Source organism: Rhinopithecus bieti, unplaced genomic scaffold, assembly GCF_001698545.2.
Source record: "Rhinopithecus bieti isolate Rb0 unplaced genomic scaffold, ASM169854v2 scaffold_6063, whole genome shotgun sequence".
In the NCBI taxonomy this organism is placed as follows: Eukaryota; Metazoa; Chordata; class Mammalia; order Primates; family Cercopithecidae; genus Rhinopithecus; species Rhinopithecus bieti.
In genome coordinates, this window is record NW_016805186.1 from 750,930 (window position 1) to 771,643 (window position 20,714).

Sequence of the window (20,714 nt, forward strand, 5' to 3'; positions counted from 1 at the left end):
AAAAAAAAAAAAAAAAAAAAAAAAGTAATCCTATTGTCCCCACTGGCAAGGGTCCGCATACTCCTGTTGGGACCTTTTGTGGGGGTTCCCCAGGCAGAAGGCACACAGCTTTTGTGCAGCATAAATCTACTGTGGCACTACCGGCTGTGGTGGGGGACAGAAAATGGCCTGAGCTGGAAATGCCCCTGTGTAGAACAGGGCTCAGGACAGGCCCCTCACGGTGTTTCCCCAAATCGGGTTCCCATCTTTATCAGACTTAGAGTGACGTTGATTATCCCGATGTTTTCCTTTTTTACATTTTGGACATATTTTGGGCTCAGCAGTTTTCTTTTTTCCTCTATCTGGCGGCCTGACTTGCTGATTATTTCTACATTCTTTTTTGGTATGAATAGCTTGTTTAAATTCTTTGAGTAATTTAAAAGGAAAAGGCTCAAATGTAGCTATATTTCCCTGTTGATCTGGGGGGTGTATTCTAACAGGGAACTGCCAAGCCTCTAAATCACCTTCTCGTCTAGCTTGCTGAATTCCTGCCTGAATAGAACTAAGAGCGGTCACTCAAGGCGCTGCTCAAACATTCACTGGGGCAACTACTTTTTGCCCAGTGTCCTCCAGAAAAGAAAGATCCAGAGGGTCATTTTCTTCAAAATAATAAGGAGCAGGTGCAGAAGGGTAGGGATGAACCTCTCCCTCCTTTGCTGCTTTAGCTTTAGCTGGCAAATAAATCTGCTCTGTAATCTCTTCTGTTACTTCGTTATACTCTCCTTCCTCCTCATCATTAGTGTGAAAAAGTTCCAGGGTGGAATGAACGAGACCCCACACTTGTTCCATTGTTACCCTGATGCTTCTAAGCTCCCCTTCTTACTCACCACGGGGATTGCTTTAAGAGTCCTTGAGTGTCTTCCAGCTAGTTCCACATTCTCCAACAGTCACTCCGGCAACCCTTCGACCTGGATTCGAGCCCCCACAAATGGGCACCACTTGCCGAGACCAGCTCAGTTGGGAAGACCCTAACCCAGCAGTGCTAGAGGAATTAAAGACACACACACAGAAATATAGAGGTGTGAAGTGGGAAATCAGGGGTCTCACAGCCTTCAGAGCTGAGAACCCCGAACACAGATTTACCCATGTATTTATCAACAGCAAGCCAGTCATTAGCATTGTTTCTATAGATATTCTATTAACTAAAAGTATCCCTTATGGGAAACGAAGGGATGGACTGAAATAAAGGGATGGGTCTGGCTAGTTAACTGCAGCAGGAGCATGTCCTTAAGGCACAGATCGCTCGTGCTATTGTTTGTGGTTTAAGAATGTCTTTAAGCGGTTTTCTGCCCTGGGCGGGCCAGGTGTTCCTTGCCCTCATTCTGGTAAACCCACAACCTTCCAGCATGGGCGTCATGGCCATCACGAACATGTCACAGTGCTGCAGGGATTTTGTTTATGGCCAGTTTATGGCCAGATTTTGGGGGGCCTATTCCCAGCATTTTATAACTCTCTTTACATTAAAAGGGACAGAAAAGTGGAAGAGTGTGTTGTTGCATTGACAAAGTCCCATGCTTTTCTATGACGTGCAATCCTAGTTGTCCTTGAGTTAACTTGAATTTTAGGTGTTTCTTCTTTTGAATGTACTTTTCTAGTTCTTCAGCAGGAAAGGTGATATTTTCCTGTCTTTTTTGATGAGGGGTTCGGATGTTACATAGCCCCTCACTTCTTCCTTCAGGAGAGGATGGCCTTAAGGCACTGAGGACCCATTAAATCATCAGCACTCAAAGGCCTTTTCCTTTTGTTGGCAGTGCCATAAAAGTCTTTGTCTTCCAACCTCGACACAACCTAAGACAGACAATCAAATAGAAAAGAGGCACAGTTTCAAAAGGGGCTCCCATAACAATCACCATCGATGACAAGCCACACATGCAGACTCCTTGAGAGAGTTCAGTAACAGCTACTTTGGCTGAGGTTTACATTGCCAAGTTCTGTCAACTCACTGAGGTGGTCTCCTTTAAGGGCTATAATTAGATTGCTGGAGCAAAGGGGGAACTTGTTTTATTAAGTTATTTAAAAATTGGGCTCCCAAAGATGTCACAGTATTGTGACAGGCTTCTAACAACAGTATCATCTGTGACCTGTGCACTTGTTCCTTAAATATAATGAACGTACACTTTTGCAAAAGTTAGTTTATGAATGTATTCAAATTCTACCCAATCTGTAGTAGTTATTATATATTCAAAGCAAATTTTAATGAGACAGGTATGTGCCGGACTGCATTGGAATGTCAAATAAGTCTAATGACTAAAGCATCAAAAGGTGTTACTTCACTTGCACATTAATCATGGTAGAAAATGTATTATTTTAAAATGCTTCCCAGGTACTACCAAAAATGCCTATTTTAAATATTCATCCATGTCAGTTGTGAGTAATTTTGCTGTGTACCTACCAAAAGTCACAAACCATGAATATTACTTTGCCCCATAAAAGTTATTTCCCGTAGAATCCCATGTACTTACTGCATCCAGTGCTTGAGACCCACATACTTTATACAGTCTAAGTGCAGGTCTTTTGGCTTAGGCACTAATGCTTTGTCTAACAAACTCATGGGACTCAGTGCACTGTGGTATATACAGTAGAAAATGACATAAATTTGCAAACTAAATGATAACAAATAGTCAAGAATGTTAAGTTCATTATATATGTAGATATCAGGAATACAACTGCAAGAAATCACTTATGTATGACTATTTGAAAGGGTAGCGGTTCAAAAGGAAAACAATTAAGAATGAATTAAATTTGATTAAAATAATCTGAATTATGGTTTCAGAAGAGATATCTATAACTTTTAAATAATGTGAATCCTTGTATAAGCCATAAATATATAGAAAATAGAATGCAGAAAGGTTAATAAGCTCTTCAGTATGTTAATTTTGAAGCTTTTCATTTTTATAATCACTTCTTAATATGATCTAGTCACAGATGTTGGCACTGGTGTTGACTGAAAGCCCACTTAGTACCTTCATAGCCTTACCTCCAGCTCCCATGCTCTTACTATGTCAAGAAGACAAAATGGCAAATACAGGCTACTGTCGTGTGCCAACACGTGAAGGTCAAAGTAGCATTCGGTATAAACACTGCCAGAAAGTAGCATTTGGTATAAACACTGCCAGGAACATCAACATCATTATTAATTAAGTGGGAGAATTGGTTTCCCAACTCAAGCCTGGGGAAGGAGAAACACAACAAAACCAACACAGGACAATGTTAGTCAACTGGGCTATCTTCAAAAACATTATTCTCATGTAAGAAATGTGGTAAAGTCATCACATGCTCTAGTATATTAGAACACATAAAAGAACTCATGCTGTAAAGAATCCTATTGATAGAAGAAACACAAGAAAGCATGCAACTTTCCCAGTTCTCTTTGAAAACTTAGAAAAACTTGTATTGGAAAAAAACATGAATGTAAAATAGTGTTAATAAATTTGATTTTCCCACATCCTTTCAAAGGCATATTTGAATTTTAATATGTAGAAAAACTAAATAATCTTAAGAAACATGGTCAAGGCTTCAGCTTTTTCATTTCTTTGAAAACATGAAAGGATTCAAGGGAGAAAACCCTTATAAATACAAACATGTGGTAGGGTCGTCAGTTGTTCCAGTTCCACATGAAGACAAGAACTCATTTCTGAAATAAAACCTATGAACGTATAGAATGCAGAAATGCCTTCATTTATGTGATACTTGCTCCAAGACCTATGATAACACACATTGTAGTTGGACCTTATAAATATAAGAAAGCACACTGGATTGGAACCTCAGTAGATTACAAAATACAGGAAAATTTTCAGTTTTAACAATTTCTTCAAAATTTATGTGAAAACTCCCCCTGGAGGGAAATCCTATCAGTATTCCTAAACTGGAAGGGCTGATGCAAACTGATTATTGTATAATCTTCAAAAATGCACCTATGTAAAACTTATGCTACTTAGGAATATTTTGTGTTTCTCAGCGATTCTTTGAGAGTCTATCTACTTATTTCCACTTCTTTTGCAAGAAAACATTGAGGTTAGAATTTTGTAGATACTCTTTAAACAATACTATATGAGTTTAATAGGCAGTGTTTCTTTGTTAAGTCAGTTAATACAATTTTTCTCCATTTATTTAAAAATATCATGCTGAGCTACTAGAATGGCTCTAAATTCTGCTTTGAAACAAATGAAGGCTATCCAGTTGGATTCCTACACTAATGTCCAAACAGGGCACAGCTGCTTGCAGTCCATTCTGCATCCAGCACCCCAAGTTTGGGATGAGCAGAAAGGTGATAGCCTCTAATGCACTTGTGCTGCTGATATAGGGCTCATTCTTCAGAGTTCCCTTAGTGCAGCTGCACAACTCAGACCCCATGCTCACTCACAAGGCACCACAATAGTGATCAGATGACAGAAATGGTGGATGCCATTTACTAGCTGTCACTATTACAGGGCAGGAATACTCTTTAAACTTAGGAAGGCAGAAAGATCAAAGAGAGACATCTTGGCCAGACTACACCCATTTTATAATATGCCTTTTGGTAGGGTGCTGGACTTATACCGTGTATTAGTCTGTTTTCACGCTGCTGATGAACACATACCCGAGACAGGACAGTTTACAAAAGAAAGAGGTTTGTTGGACTCACAGTTCCACATGGCTGGGGAGGCCTCACAATCATGGCAGAAGGCAAGAAGGAGCACGTCACATCTTATGTGGATGGCAGCAGGCAAAGAGAGAGCTTGTGCAGGGAAACTCTTCCTTATAATACCGTCAGATCTCATGAGACTTACTCGCTATCACAAGAACAGCACGGGAAAGAACCGCCTCCATTATTCAATTACTTCCCACTGGGTCCCTCCCACAACACGTGGAAATTCAAGATGAGATTTGGGTGGGACACAGCCAAACCATATCACGCAGTGTTTCTCCTGAGCTGGAAATGAAACTCTAAGGTGGGCAGCATCTCTCACCCCGGTCAGAAGAGAATGTCGGGATGAGTTGAATGCACTGAGAGAAGAACAGGCTGGGAGCAGCCCTCTGCCACATGATTATTCAGCTGCCCTGGCCAAAGGTGTTTGCTCATTTTTTTGTTTTTAATTTTAAGAGACAGGGTCTTGCTCTGTCACCCAGGCTGAAGTGCAGTGGCATGATCCTAGCTCACAGCAGACTCAAACTTGCAGGCTCAAGTGATCCATTCACCTAAGCCTTTCAAGTAGCTGGGACTACAGGCTCATGCCACTGAGCTGAGCTGTTTTGTTGTTGTTGTTTAATTCTTTTTGCAGAGACAGGGTCTCACTTTTTGCCCAGGCTGGCCTTAAACTCCTGTGATCAAGCGATACTCCCACCTTGGTGTCCCAAAGTGCTGTTATTATTACAGATGGGAGCCACTGTATCCAGCACTTTGTCCAATGTTTAAATAAATATAAACTAGAGTAATCTTACCACTTGCACAGTAATTCCTGTAAAGACTTAATTGTATAAAAATAATTAATACCTGAACAACACATTTGGTTTCTTAGTTTTAAAGTTTTAATGTTTTATCCACTGGCTAAGTCAATAAACGCTTGATGTTTTCTGGTAATGAAGAGCAGTTAAGACATAAGCAGGTATGTGGTTTTCTCATTTAACTGAAAACCTGACTGAATCTCCTTCCAGCATTAATTTCCTATTCATATAACCATAAGGCTATAGAAATGTAAATCAGATAATGTTTTCATAATCAGCTAATCAGGACTTAATTTACTATAGGAATATATGCACTTCATAATCTCTTTTATGTTTTTCCAAAAAGATATTTTAATTGTGTAAAATACCGTATTTTATAGAATCATCATGTTTATAATAGAGGCTTAGTTATCAAAGAAAACCATTATGCCTACAGGATATACATGTTCTCAGTTTTCTGTTGTTTTTTACATGGCTGAATAGCATACCCTTTACAGGCACAGCAAATTTTCTGAATAGGAGCTGCTCAGTTTAAATTAAATGTATGTATATACACAAATATATATATATACACATTTTATATATTTATGTATAAACATGTATGTGTGTATGTATGTGTATATGTATGTATGCATATATATATATTTCTTTACTAATAATGGTTTTTAATTTTATTTCAATAGTTTTTGAGGTACAGGTGGTTTTTGGTTCATGGATAAGTTCTTTAGGGATGGTTTCAGAGCTTGTGGTGCACCTACCACCTGAGCAGTGTACACTGTACCCAATATGTAATCTTATCCTTCACCACCCTCCCAGCCTTCCTCCCCATGTCCCCAAAGTCCATTATATCATTCTTATGCCTTTGCATCCTCATAGCTTAGCTCCCACCTATAAGTGAGAACATATGATATTTGGTTTTCCATTCCTGAGTTACTTCACTTTGAATAATGGCCACCAGCTCCATCCAAGTTGCTGCAAAGGCCATTATTTCATTCTATTTTATGGCTCAGCAGTATTCCATGGTGTATATATTCTACATTTTCTTTAGCTCCCCATTCATTGATGGGCACTTAGACTGGCTCCATATTTTTGCAATTGCAAATTGTGCTGCTATTAACATGCATGTGCATGTGTCTTTTTCATGACTGATTTTCCTTTGGGTAGATGCCCAGTAGTGAGAGATTGCTGGGTTGAACAGCAGTTCTACTTTTAGTTCTTTAAAGAATCCCCACACTGTTTTCCATAGTGGCTGCACTAGTTCACATTCCCATCAGCAGTGTAAAAGTGTTCCCTTTTCACCAAATCCATGCCAGCATGTTTTTTTTTTGTTTTTTTTTTTTTTAAACTATGGCCATTCCTGTAGGAGCAAGGTCGTATCACATTGTGATTTTCAGTTGCATGTCCCTGATAATTAGTAACATTCCTGAAAGAAAATATATTCTAACAAGACAAATACATGTCAAAAAGTCTTAAGAAAATCTGATAGACACTAATTTTTAAACGGTTCAATTTACAGTCAAAAAGAGACCATTATAAATAATCAACAGCAGAGGGACAAGATAAATGTACGTTAAGTATTTTGTTGTAATGCTTTTCAATTTCCAAAGATCATGAACATTGCTCCTGTTCAGAGCATAGCTCCTGGTGCTTCTGCGTTCACAAACAGCATTGTGTAGAACTGGGCTTCTTGGAGCTGGTCTCTGCCACCACTGCTTCTGGAGCTCACATCTATGGAAACCTGCACATTTCCCTGTGTCTTTTCTGACCTTGTAACTAGAGCTAGAGTCACCCCCTGCTGCCAGATTAGTTGCAGGTTTTGAGAACAGTTTAGCTGCCATTATAGCAAGCTACATGTTCATAATTATGAATTTTGCTTCCTTCAAGAAACCAGTTTATAGACTGATGACAGCTGTAGTGATTAAAGGCATGTTAGCTTCTGCAACTTTCAAAGTACTTCTATTTGTTACAAATTCATTTGCTGTTATGTTCTTTACTAAAATGGCTGTTAGCAATATCACCATGACAACTCACTTTTTTTTTTTTTTTTTCCTGAGACGGAGTCTCGCTCTGTCACCCACTCGCTTAGCTCACTGCAAGCTCCGCCTGCCGGGTTCGCGCCATTCTCCTGCCTCAGCCTCCCGAGTAGCTGGGACTACAGGTGCCCGCCACCTCGCCCAGCTAATTTTTTGTATTTTAGTAGAGACGGGGTTTCACCGTGTTAGCCAGGATGGTCTCGATCTCCTGACCTCGTGATCCGCCCGTCTCGGCCTCCCAAAGTGCTGGGATTACAGGCTTGAGCCACCGCGCCCGGCCGACAACTCACTTTTTATACTATTAGCAAAGTGGTAATTTAGCAGCCATTTCAACAGCAACCAACCGTCACTAGTCTCTTCTTAGTCACAAGAAGCCTCGCTTCAGTTGAAACACACAGTGTCGTAATTCTGAATGACAGTCTTCTAAAAAATTTTTGGGTACATTGTAGGCATATATATTCATGGGGTATATAAAGTATTTTGATACAGGCCTACAATGTGTCACTGTAGGGTAAATAAAGTATCCATCACACCTCAAGCATTTATCCTTTGTTTTACAAATAGTTCAATTATACTATTTTAGGTACTGTAAAATGTACAATTAAATAAATATTGACAGTAGTCACCCTGTTGTGCTATCAAATACTAGATCTTATTTATTCTTTCTAACTGTGTGTGCGCCTGTTAACCATTACTCCTTACCCCCCATCGCCCAGACTATCTTTACTAGCTTCTGCTAACAATCCTTCTACTTGAGCTCCCACAAGTGAGAGCATGTGAAGCTTGTCTTTCTTGCTTCACTTACTTCCCTTAACATTTCCATCCATGTTGCTGCAAATAACAGGATCTCATTCTCTTTTACGGTCGAATAGTAAGTACTCCATTGTGTATATGTACATTTTCTTTGGCTACTCATCTGTTGATGGACACTCGGGATGTTCCAAATCTTGGCTGTTGTGAACACCGCTGCAATATCCATGAGAATGTAAGTATCTCTTTGATAATACTGATTTCCTTTCTCTTAGGTATATACCCAGCAGTGGGATTGCTGGATCATATGGTAGCTCTATTTTTAGTTTTGAGGACCTCCACACTGTTCTCTACAATGGTTGTACTAAATTACATTCCCACTAACAGTGTACGAGGGTTACCTTTTCTCTACATCCTCACCGGCATTTGCTATTGCCTGTCTTTTGAATAAAAGCCATTTTAAGTGGGGTGAGATGATCCCTCATTGTAATTTTGATGTGCATTTCTCTGACAATCAATAATGTTGCTGTTGAGTATCTGTTCATATACCTATTTGTCATTTGTATGCCTTTTTTATTTTTGAAACGGTCTCACTTTGTCACTCAGGTTGGAGTGCAGTGGCACAAGCACAGCTCACTGCAGCCTCAACCTCCTGGGATCAAGTAATGTTTGCATGTAATTCTCACAAACAGCTGAAACTACAGGCACATGCCCCATGCCTTCTTTTGAGAACTGTGTCTTCTTTTGAGAAGTGTATATTCAGATATTTTGCCCATTTTAAAAATCAGATGATTAGATTTTTTTCTGTTGAGTTATTTAAGCTTCTTAAATATTCTGGTAATTAATCCCTGGCAGATAGTTTTCAGATCTCTCCCCCATTCTGTGGGTTGTCTCTTCACTTTGCTGATTGTTTCCTTTGCTGTGCAGAAGTTTTTTAACTCGATGTGACCAAATTTGCCCATTTTTGCTTTGGTTGCCTGTGCTTATAAAATATTATTCAAGAAATATTTGCCCAGTCCAGTATCCTGGAGAGTTTTCCTAATGTTTTATTTTAGTTTTATATTTGAGGTCTTTTATTTAAATATTTTTAAAAAAATTTTTTTAAGAAATAGAGACAAAATCTCATTGCATTGCCCAGGCTGGTCTTGAACTTCTAGGCTCAAGCAATCCTCCTTTCTCAGCCTCCCAAAGTGCTTGGATTACAGGCGTGAGCCTCTGCACCCAGCCGAGATTTAAATATTTAATCCACTTTGATTTTATTTTTGCATAAGATGAGAAATAGAGGCCTAGATTCATTCTTCTGCATATGTATATCCAGTTTTCCCAGCACCACTTATTGACAAGACTGTCATTTCCCCATTGTATGTTCTCAGCACCTTTGTTGCAAATGAGTTCACTGCAGATATATGAATTGGTTTCTGGGTTTTCTATTCTGTTCCATTGGTCTATGTGTCTCTTTTTAATGCCATTGCCATGCTGTTCTGGTTACTATAGCTGTACAGTATAATTTGAAATAAGATAATGTGATTCCTCCAGTTTTGTTTGTTTTTTGCACATTGGTGGTCTTGGATCAGACCTGGAGGAATTGTCTGGATTAGCAGACAGAGACTCACTTCTTCCCTTCCTTTCCAGCAAATGAAGTCTCTCTCTCTTTGCGCTAGGCTGCCTAGAGTTGGGAGAGGAGCAATACAAGCACCCCTGTGGCCACTGGGACAGCACTGGGTCAGACCTGAAGCCGGCACAGCACTGTGACTGCCCAAGGCCCCACTGTAACAACAGCCCAGCTGCCACCTATTTCACTCAAGGCCCCAGGGCTCTCCAATTATCAGGTAGTGAAGCCAGCCAGACTTCTGTCCTTCCCTTCAGTGCAGTACGCTCCCCTGGTCCCTAGATGCGTTCAAAGGTGCTGTCTGGAAGCCAGGGCTGGAGTCATAAACCTTAGAAATCTACCTGGTGTTCTCTTCTACCCTGGCTGAGCTAGCACTGAATCCACCCAGCAAATCACTTCCCACTCTCCCCTCCCCTTTCCCCAGGCAGGACAGTCTTTTCCCACCTACAACGTCATCACAGTCCTGTGTGGATTACTGCCAGCTCACCACCGATGTTCACGTAATGCCTGAGGGCTCTCAGTCAGCTTGTGGCGAATGCTGCCTGGCATGGAACTTACTCTTCACGACAGTGGGCTCCCCTCTGGCCCAGGCTAAGTCCAGAGATGCCATCTAAGAGCCAAGGCCTGAATCAGGGACTCCAACAGCCCACGGGGTGCTCTTCTCCACTGTAGCTGAGCTGGTGTCTAAGCTCCAGAAAAATCCTCTTTACTCTGCCTTTGGCTTTTCTCAAGCAGGGGAGTCTCTCCTCACAGCCACCACAGCTGGGAATGTGCCGGGTGACACCTGATGCCAGCACATCTGACTCTCACTTGAGGCCCATGGCATGTACTACCCGATTGCCTCTGCTGATTATTCGAGGCCCAAGGGCTCTTTAGTCAGATAGTGACGAATCCTGCCATTGCTGCATCTTTCCCCTCAAGGCAGCAGGTTCCCTTCTGGCCCAGAGATTGTCTAGAGATGTTATCCCAAAGCTGGGACCTGAAATGGGGATCTCATGATCTGACCAGTGCCCCCACCTACTGTGAGCTAGTATCCAAGATGCAAGACAAAGTCCTCTTTCCTCCTTCCTCTCCTCAAGCAGAAGGAGGAGGTCGCTGTCAGAGCTGCACTGTCTAGGATTGGAGGAGGGGTGGGCCAGCACTCCACAGCTGCCCCGGCTGCTGTCTCTCTAGGTCACATGCCCCCAAACACACTGGCTCCAAGCGCGGCACAGCACTAGGGCTTGCCTAAGAGTCGCAGTCTTTGTGGCCTAGACAGCCTTTCAGGTTTATTAAGGACCAAGAGTACTTTATCCTGCAGTAGCCAGGCTTTCCACAACTTCATCAATCAACCTTCATCAGGTTCCAACCACTGGGATAAACAATTCCCTTCTGGCTAGCACTGGTCTAAATGTTTCCTCTGTGGGTGAGCATTGGATGAGTGCAGCCTTGCTTTGCTTTCTGCTACAACAAGGCGGCACTGCGTTCAGGGCAAAGTCCCACAGCTGCTGTGCTCTCCCTCCACCAAGCATGCAGACTCTCTCCTCGCCACAGGTCCTCTGCTGAGGCTCTTCCTGTGACAAGCACAACTGGCAGAGATGTCTACTCAGCCATCAGGCTCCACTTCTGTGGCTGCATACATTCTGAACGACAGTTTTACCTACAGGCAAATGTACAACAAACAAAGAAACAAAACCTCGTGCCACTGCCTGTCATGATCTTGATCTTCATATGACGTGTTCCTTCATATTTTCCTAAGCGTCACCCACAAAGCCATTCTCACTGTCCAGTGGGCACTCTGAGAGCCTTTGCTAAAAATGCCTCCCTGGTTCACCCTGCCTACCAGCTCCAAGGCCCTTCCCTTTACAGCACTCATGAGGCCAGACTGGAAGAAAGACCCCATGAAGCTCATGTTTCTGTGTCCAGTTGGTGCCATCGGTGAGCAACCCCATGACTCAGCAAGATTTCTTGCACTCTCATAGGTAACTCAGGGACCCCAAAGGGCTGTTGTGGTTGTATGAGTGACCTAGGAAGCTCTTGAGTGAGGTGAGCATTGGGTGACGTCCAGCAATGCAATGCTTCTCAGACTGCCTGCGGAGAGCTTCTAACTCATCAGCCTGATCTCTAAACACAGGCAACACTCCTGGGGGAGGGGACAGGGGCACAGGGATCTGTGGTTATTCTGTATGTCAAGGTTTCCATAAAGCAGATCTCCAGAAAAGGCAGGGGAAACACTGGCAAGAGCAAATACCCAATGTTTGACTCAGGGTGAAGCTATATATTTTTCACAGTCTAGAGGCCCTAGACCTGTCAGTGGCCAATTATTTCAAAGGCCAGACATGTGCTCCTTAAAGAGAGACTGGAACTTGCAGACAGCCCCTAGAAAGCCATAAAGATATTTACTATACTATTATATTCTGGTAGTATACTTGGAAGCTACTTGCCAAAATCACCAGAAAATACGTTTCAATTTATGAGCAGATTATTATAAGAGCAATTTACCAAGACCTACCAATGAACAATGAAAAATATGAACTATTATTCTAAAGCTGATAGAAAGATGTGGTTCTTATGTCCATTTCCATCATCTGCACAATGTAACCTTTAAAAATATTTCTTAAAGTGTTAAGTTTAGGGGCACAAAAAAAGTATTGAAAAATGATCAGAAAGTTCACAGAAACCTTACAAACTCACATGTCATCAGATGAAATGTTCTCAGAGAGCCTGCGGTTTTTTCACACTCCCAGCAACCTCCTAGTCATCGCTACACAGCAAGAGAAATGGCTGACAAGACGATCCTCTTCCAGTTGACAAATGTCGGTATCAGCATAACTAACAAGTCTTTCTATGTAAATCTGCAACATAGAGCACTGGCCTTTGATTCAGCTTAGTTTGAGTGCTGTAGTAAGAACTCTTAGGAATGACAAGTTTCTTCTGGTTTTGACCAGAAAGTACCTGCCTTTTATTCTTATGTTCTACAGAGACTTTGCTTGATCAGGCAGAGCAAGAAGCCAAATCACAATCATAGGTCAGATACTTCTGCTACCTACTCTGCCCACAGAAACGTACAGGCCAATTTAGGTCACAAGAATGACGGTACCTCTCAGCCAAGGGCATCATGAAAACAGGCAGTGTTCTCACCCTCACACTCATAAAGGGCAGCACACACACGGGCCCAGTGTGGATTAAAGTCATTCAGTAAATCCTCAAGTACCTACCACATGTAATGTCTCAACCTAGTGGGTAGGCAGATGGGAACTTTACAAGTACGTCAAGCTTGAATATGTTCAACCCATGTGATGATAGTGAGCAAATGTTGATTTTTCACAGAAACACCCTTCTATATAGGGCATGAGCTTAAAAAACTGCTGGTCAAGAGAGCCTCCCAGTGGCTGCTGTGCAGAGCAGCATGGCAGGCGCAGGTCTCTGGGGTTGTAAAACATTCCCATATTCAGTTGCTGGCTTGATAAGGAACACACGTATATGAAGAATGGGCCTTCTCACAGCCCCTATTTTTCACATCTTCATGATCACATCATAAACATTGCTCTGTCTTACATCATCTGCAACTTACACAATTCTGTTGGTTTTAAGGTGGAAACAACTGCCAGTCTCTGTGTCCCTGGGATTCTTCTAAACCTGCCAAGCAGTTTGTGAGACAATCTCATGAATTACTTTACATCTATCAAACATCCATCCTACAAAGAATTGGGCAAAGTGGACGGCTGAGTAGAGATTAAAGGTGAGCTGCGAGGTGTTGCTACCTCAGAGGGTGCTCTGCAGAAGAGTATATCCATGAGCTACTTGAACTCTTTAAGTCAAAACAAAAGGAAAAAAGCTTATTTTAAGCAAGTTTATTTCTTGTCTGGTGGTTATCAGATGGGAGAACATTGCCAGATCTAAGCTACCAAACTCAAATATGTTTTCAAAAACAAATGGTTATTGAACATCACATTTTACAGAGATTCTGCTCCCTTTCTCCCAAACTCTGTGCTCTCAAGTATTATTTTGTTTTGTTTTGTTTCATTGTTGTTGTTGTTGTTTTGAGATGCTGTTTCACTCTTGTTGCCCAGGCTGGAGTGCAATGGCCCGATCTCAGCTCACCGCAACCTCTGCCTAGCAGGTTCAAGCGATTCTCTGGCCTCAGCCTCCCGAGTAGCTGGGATTACAGGCGTGCGCCACTACACCCGGCTAATTTTGTATTTTTAGTAGAGATGGGGTTTCTCCATGTTGGTCAGGCTGGTCTCGAACTCCCAACCTCAGGTGATCCGCCTGCCTTGGCCTCCCAAAGTGCTGGGATTACAGGCGTGAGCCACCACATCTGGCTCAAGTATTTCAAGAATGAACCTCCCTTTCTGGGATCAATGGTACAGGAATCAGAGAGCACTGGAACAACGTCAGCAAGCCCTCTGCTTCCCGTCCCCTTTCCTGCTAAGCTGCTGACCTGCTAACACTCATCCATGCCACGTGCTCTTCTGTCAGTTTGAGACAGAATTCTTTATTCCCACTGATGCCAGGTCTTCCCTCAGTGCAGTTATTCCCATCTCACTTTTGCAGAACACTGTTTCCACAATCACCTCTTTCTGAAGATTTTCTTCCTCTCTACTAGAGATTTCCCCCAAATTGTGTTTCCTTTGTTCCCATCCCACTCCCCACTACTCTCTAAGTGTGTCCTCTCACTGGTGTCATAGCACCATGCCCTCATGCCAGCTCCTCAGCTTCCATCTCTCCTTCACCTCCACTGCCTGCCCTGCTGACATGACTCTCTCAAGCCTCCTCCTGCCAAGGCCTCTGGTGCCATCATGCTGACAAACTGGAGCTCTTCACACATTGCCATTTGCCTTGATGCTGGGGCCAAATACCTGCATTTCAGTTACCCTACTCCTATCTGTGTGCAATGCCTGTTATGTCTACCTTCATTGATAGTCGGCCTGGTCTGATCATGAGCCATGATCTGTCACTGCTCACCTGTATTACCCTAGCTGCTTCTTAACCCTATTCTCTGCCTCTACTCTGCCTCTCCACTATGGCCTGTAGTCCCCAAAGCAGTCAGCATAACCTCTTCATTTAAAGCATGGCACTCCCCTGCTCGAGATCTACCGTGAATTTCCTATCAAACTGAGTTTGAGTAAAACCTTAATTTCTTCCTAGGACCTGCAAGCCAAAGGGCCCTATGAGCTATGGCACTGCCTGTGGGGCCTCATCTCTGCTGTTCCCCTCAATCTTCACTCTGACCATGCTGGTCACCTTGCTGTTGGTTCCTCCAACACACATGAAACACATTTCTGTCTTGGCAGTCATCTTTTTGCCTGTAAAGACAGCACGTTTCCCGTCCTTGCTTCAGTTAGGTTACTGTTCAAATGTCAGCTCTCCAGAGAGGCTCTTCCTTATCATTCCACCTCAAATAGCCCCCAATCACTCTGTGTCCCTTTATCCCGCTATTTGATACTACCTGAAAAAATAGTTAAATTCTTTCTTACTAGAACATAAGCTCATAAAAGCAAGAACTGTGATCCACGTGTCCTCTCCTCTACCCCAGCACTTAGAAGAGAGTCAGCATCCAGTGAGTGTTCATGAAATAAGTCACATCTTAGCCGCATTTGGCTCTGCGACCACAGCCTCTCCTATCTTGAACTCTTTCTCCTTTTATCATCCTCTCCTGCTTTTCTTCCTCCTGCTGTCATGGCCACTCCTCTGGCAGCTTGTCCCTTCAATGACCACAGTCCTTACAGGCCCATTTTCGGTTCACTTTATCTTTTTCTGATATAGGGTCTCACTCTGTTGCCCAGGCTGGAGTGCAATGACATGAACACAGCTCACTGTAGCCTCCACCTCCTGGGCTCAAGTGATCTTCCTGCCTCAGCCTACAATGTACCTGAGGCCACAGGCATGTGCAACCATGTTCAGCTAATTTCTTGATTTTTTTTTTTTTTTTTTTTAGTAGAAATGGGGTCTCATTTTATTGCCCAGGCTGGTCTTGAACTCCTACACTCAAGTAATCCTCTCACCTTGGGCTCCCAAAGTGCTAGGTTTACAGGTATGAGACACTGTACCTAGCCTTATTTTATATTTTCTTAAGATACCGGGTCTCATCATGTGGCCCAGGCTGAACTCAAACTTCTGGGCTCAAGTAATTCGTCCATCTCAGCCTCCCAGGTAGCTAGGACTAAAGGCATGTCCATGTTCAAAACTCTCCCTTTTCCAATCCAGCTTTCCCTCCAGCATCATCTATCTCTCTGCATCTGGAAGCACCACTCCTGCTTCCCTTCAGCATGTGCTCAGCGTTCCAAATGACTTGCAGCTGGTAGAAAACGGCCTGTATCTGGTCCAGTGCCCATTGAGGGCTTTGATTCTAGTGCACAGCAGGAGCTTTCTCCCCTCAACTCTAACTGGATGCTAAAGAAGTAAGTAAACCAAATCTCTTTTCACTCTTCTAACCATACATTGAAACACAAGACGCTTTATAAAGCAGTAGTGGTGGGCAATAAAGTCTTTAGAACTTTAATAAATGTGAATGTGATTCGGATTTCCTAGCTTTCTTTCTCCTTAGATCTCTGTAGCATATTCTCATGAAGTATTTATTTATTTTCAGTAGTTTGAATTAAAAACTCATCTGCCTTTTTATTGTAAAAGAAGCCAGTCTTTGATGAGCTTTAAACTTCGTAAAACTAATGCATCGTGCCTATTTGATAAATCAGTGGTTCTCCAAATGTGCTCCGGGGACCTCTAGGATCCCCAAGACCCTTTTCCAAAAGCCTAAGAGTTCAAAACTGTTCCGATAATAATACTAATTCACCCTGAGAACCCTAATAGAAAATGTTTTTAAATTGTGAAAGTAATACAAAGACATTGCCTGCTTTTTCACTGATACTGCCATGACTGTATAAAAGCAAAAGTGTGTAAAACTGCTGGTTTCTCAGCATAAATCAAGGCAGTGGTACCAAACTACACTAGTAGTCATTCTATTCTTTACTGTCCCTTACAGCTAAAAAAAAAAAAAAAAAGCCTGAATTTTCTTTTTTTTTTTTTCTTTTTTTAAATATGGAACGCTTCACGAATTTGCGTATCATCCTTGCGCAGCTGAATTTCTTAAGAATGTCTTTGATGAAGCAGTAAAAATTAATGGTGTTATTAAATCTTAATATTTCTTTTTAATATTCTAAACAAGTGGAAAGTTAACAAGAAGCACTTCTGCCTACTGCAGTGTGGTTGCATTTAAAAAAGAATTTGTGATTTAATTGTGAACTGAATAATCACTTTTTTCATGGAACATCATTTTTATTTAAAAGTACAACTGGGCCAGCGCAGTAGCTCATGCCTGTAAAATTCCAGCACTTTGGGAGGCTAAGGCAGGCAGATTGCTTGAGCTCAGGAGGTTGAGACCAGCCTGAGCAACATGATGAAACCCTGTCTCTACCAAAAATACAAAAAAACTAGCCAGGCGTGGTGCCACACGTCTGTGGTCCCAGTTACTCGGGAGGCCGAGGCAAGAGGATTGCTTGAGCCCAGGAGACAGAGGTTGTAGTGACCTGAGATCATGCCAATGCGCTCTAGCCAAGGGAGAGAGTGAGACTTGGTCTAAAAAAAAAAAGTACAACAGTACAACTATCATTCTCAAAAACAAAATGAGGCTGTCACTTCAAGGAAAATAAGCCTTTGTTCCCAATGATAAAATTTAAGCTTTCACAAGGACTTTGAAAAACTTGTTCCTTCAACCGTAAGCATGACAGCTTCTCCATACTTAGACTTTTTAAAATAAGATTGGTGGTTATATTAACAAAAGTGAGTTTTTGACACAATAAAACATAAACCAGTATTTTCCAAATAACTTATGCATACTATTATAAAAGCAAGTATGGAAGGAAAGATCCATTTATTGTGCAAGAAAGATCAGTGAACATTGATGGAATACATTTATTAATATGTAAAATGCTACTCTAAGAAACTAGCACTTGTAAAGTTTTGATTTAATATTAAAGAATACCCACAACTGTCTGAAAGGATTAAAAATACACCTTTTATCAATTACATATTTGCATGAGGCCACATCATCTTATTTTTTCTTTGAAACAAATTGCCAAGAAAGAGAATCCAGCTGTCTTCTATTAAGCTCAACATTAGAGATTTTCAATAATATAAATACATGACACACCTTTTACTCAACTTTTAAAGAAAAGTAATTTTTCCTAAAATAAATTATGTTAGCAATATCATTCTCAAGGAATATTTTCTGTTGTCACAACCTGGGTTATGGGTTACTGCTGACATCTAGTTGGTAAAGGCCATCAGTGCTATTAAACTTTCTGCAATGCAAAGGACAGTCCTCACAACAAAGCATTATCTAGCTCATAATATCAATAGTGGTAAGCTTGTGAAATCTAAACCAAAAATAGATTTTGAAAAAAAGTCAATTTTATATTTCTCACACAATAAATGTCAATATAATCAATATAAACACATACTCTTTGGGTTTCCCAACAATTTAAGAATTAAAAGAGTCTTAAGGACCACAGAAAACATAAATAATTTGCTTCAATATTTTAGTAGGCCCAATACAGTTGATGATGTCTATAGCTGTGACCTAACACTGAGCTTGATATCATGCAAAGCAATTAGCTGGAATAACAAGACAGGTTTTTAAAAAAGTCACCTGTATCTGATGTAATAGTGTATTGCTATGGTGACACTGTGGAAAGAAAAAGTATTCATAACAATAGATGTTATCATTTGTTAGGCCTGAAGACATTTTTTTAAGTGGCGAGTTTTGTAGAACTCTCCTAGTGGCCCTGAAATTAAAATCTTCTAGTTCAGAATACTATCATGAGGGCACTTTCCTGTTTTAGTTTTTTGGCTTTAGCAAAAATATGAGAACCAAAATGCTAGGCAATATGCTGTTAGAAGACGTGTTTTTGTTGATGATTATAATATATAAACAGTAATATATTTCCCTGTTATATGTTCTTCTACCTACAAAACCTTTCATGCCATGCAATTTATTTTGTTTATTTATTTATTTTTTGAGACAGAATCACTCTGTTGCCCAGGCTGGAGAGCAGTGGCACAATCTCAACTCACCGCAACCTCTGTCTCCCAGGTTCAAGCAATTCTCATGCCTCAGCCTCCCAAGTAGCTGGGACTGCAGACATGCACCACCACACCCAGCTAATTTTTGTATTTTTAGTAGAGACAAGGTTTTGCCATGACAGCCAGGTTGGTCTCAAACTCCTGGCCTCAAGTGATTGAACTCCCTCAGTCTCCCAAAGTGCTGGGATTATAGGCATGAGCCACCATGCCCACTCATGTAATTTCCATCTATGTGTACATATGCTTAAATTTAAGCCACACAGTAATGTTTTCTAAGATGTTAGGCCCTGCATTTTAGTTTAGTTCACTATCTATCTCCTAAACACCCATTTTTTATTATCTCCCTAAAAATACATAATAAAAGTACCTTATAACAAATAAAAGTATTTGAAATCACTTTTGCATAATTATTAGTAAATGTATTTGTAGGAGTTTGGTCAGGGTGGTGGGAGAAATTATAAGAGAAAATTGTAGGAAAAAGGCAAACCTTCTTGGAAGGCCAGAAGTTTTTGCAAAAGCTTTAGGAAAGGGTTATGGCTGAAAGCAGCCTGATCCTCTTACCTTGAGTTAACAGTAAAAAAAAGTAACACAGGAATGTAGAGGAGTTTATTTAAATAGCTTGTTTTCTCATGTTGTCCTAAGACTGACCTTTGATTATTTGCATGCAGGACTGCTCTCTCCCGGGAGGGTGACCATGTAATTATCCACAAGTGTGTCGACTCAAAGCCTTTGTCATTAAATCTGTGCTGAATAAATGCCAGTAGCGCCAGCTTGTCAGGGCCATGGCTGCTGACTCTTTACAGCACCCTCCTCAGTGTCTGTGAGTGGCCCGGTCTCCTAGCCCGCTCGTTCACTGGATACCTGTGTCTGAGTGCATTCCTTCATCCATCATTCAGCCAGGGTCTGCGGGTCGGAACCAGCATGTATTAGTAAACATAAATACACATGAGATCAATGATAGGTACAGCGATCCTACAATAAGCAGTGCTAACAAAGCAGTATAACACTACACAGTGTAATATCAATGGCAGGTACTTTCAATTAGTTGAAGTGGAATATTTCTGAACAGATACAACTCTTCAGCTATGTTACTGTATCCCTAAGCTATCCACAGATGCTTTGTATCAGAAAACAAGAGGTTCTCTTACATAAGTTATGTGCTTCCATTTGCCCTCAGCATCTAGAATGAGGCTCAAAATAATTGAGGGAAGGCAAATCTGAATTTCAATAGTAGGTCTATACAATATTAGCACTTTTTAAAAAGCCTGTAACATTTAAGATGGATATGTCTATAGTACTTCAAGTAGTTTTCATCTCTGAAATAACTTTAAAAACACAGAATTTGATGTTACATGGTGAAAAGGACCCATGACCTTACGTGACATTTAATCCACACTCATTTTACAGATAATGGTAACAACCTTAAAACTGACTTGCCCAAGGTCCCACCAAAGAGAAGCAGTTTGTCATCCTAAACTCAAATTAGGCGGTGGCTCTCAAACTTTGCTGCACATTAAAATCACCTGAGGAGGCCGGGCGCGGTGGCTCAAGCCTGTCATCCCAGCACTTTGGGAGGCCGAGACGGGCGGATCACGAGGTCAGGAGATCGAGACCATCCTGGCTAACATGGTGAAACCCCGTCTCTACTGAAAAAAAAAACAAAAAAACAAAAAACTAGCCGGGCGTGGTGGCGGCGCCTGTAGTCCCAGCTACTCGGGAGGCTGAGGCAGGAGAATGGCGTGAACCCGGGAGGCGGAGCTTGCAGTGAGCTGAGATCCGGCCACTGCACTCCAGCC

At 41.5% G+C, this 20,714-nt stretch overlaps 1 protein-coding gene across 8 annotated transcripts in view; it reads left to right on the forward strand.

Moving 5' to 3' along the window:
* ZNF782 (zinc finger protein 782) overlaps positions 1-20,714 on the forward strand; it is a 70,955-nt gene that overhangs the window by 12,284 nt on the left and 37,957 nt on the right. For 7 of the 8 annotated variants that reach the window (XM_017871470.1, XM_017871473.1, XM_017871467.1 and 4 more), the window contains exons 3-5: positions 9,908-10,075; positions 13,429-13,576; positions 16,045-16,238. Coding sequence is in view for 1 of the 8 variants with exons in the window: in XM_017871472.1 (XP_017726961.1) it covers positions 16,228-16,238 (11 nt within the window). In the remaining 7 variants the exon portion in view is untranslated. Of the gene's footprint in view, positions 1-9,878; positions 10,076-13,428; positions 13,577-16,044; positions 16,239-20,714 lie in introns of those variants that run through there. The other variant, XM_017871469.1, reaches the window with a different exon arrangement.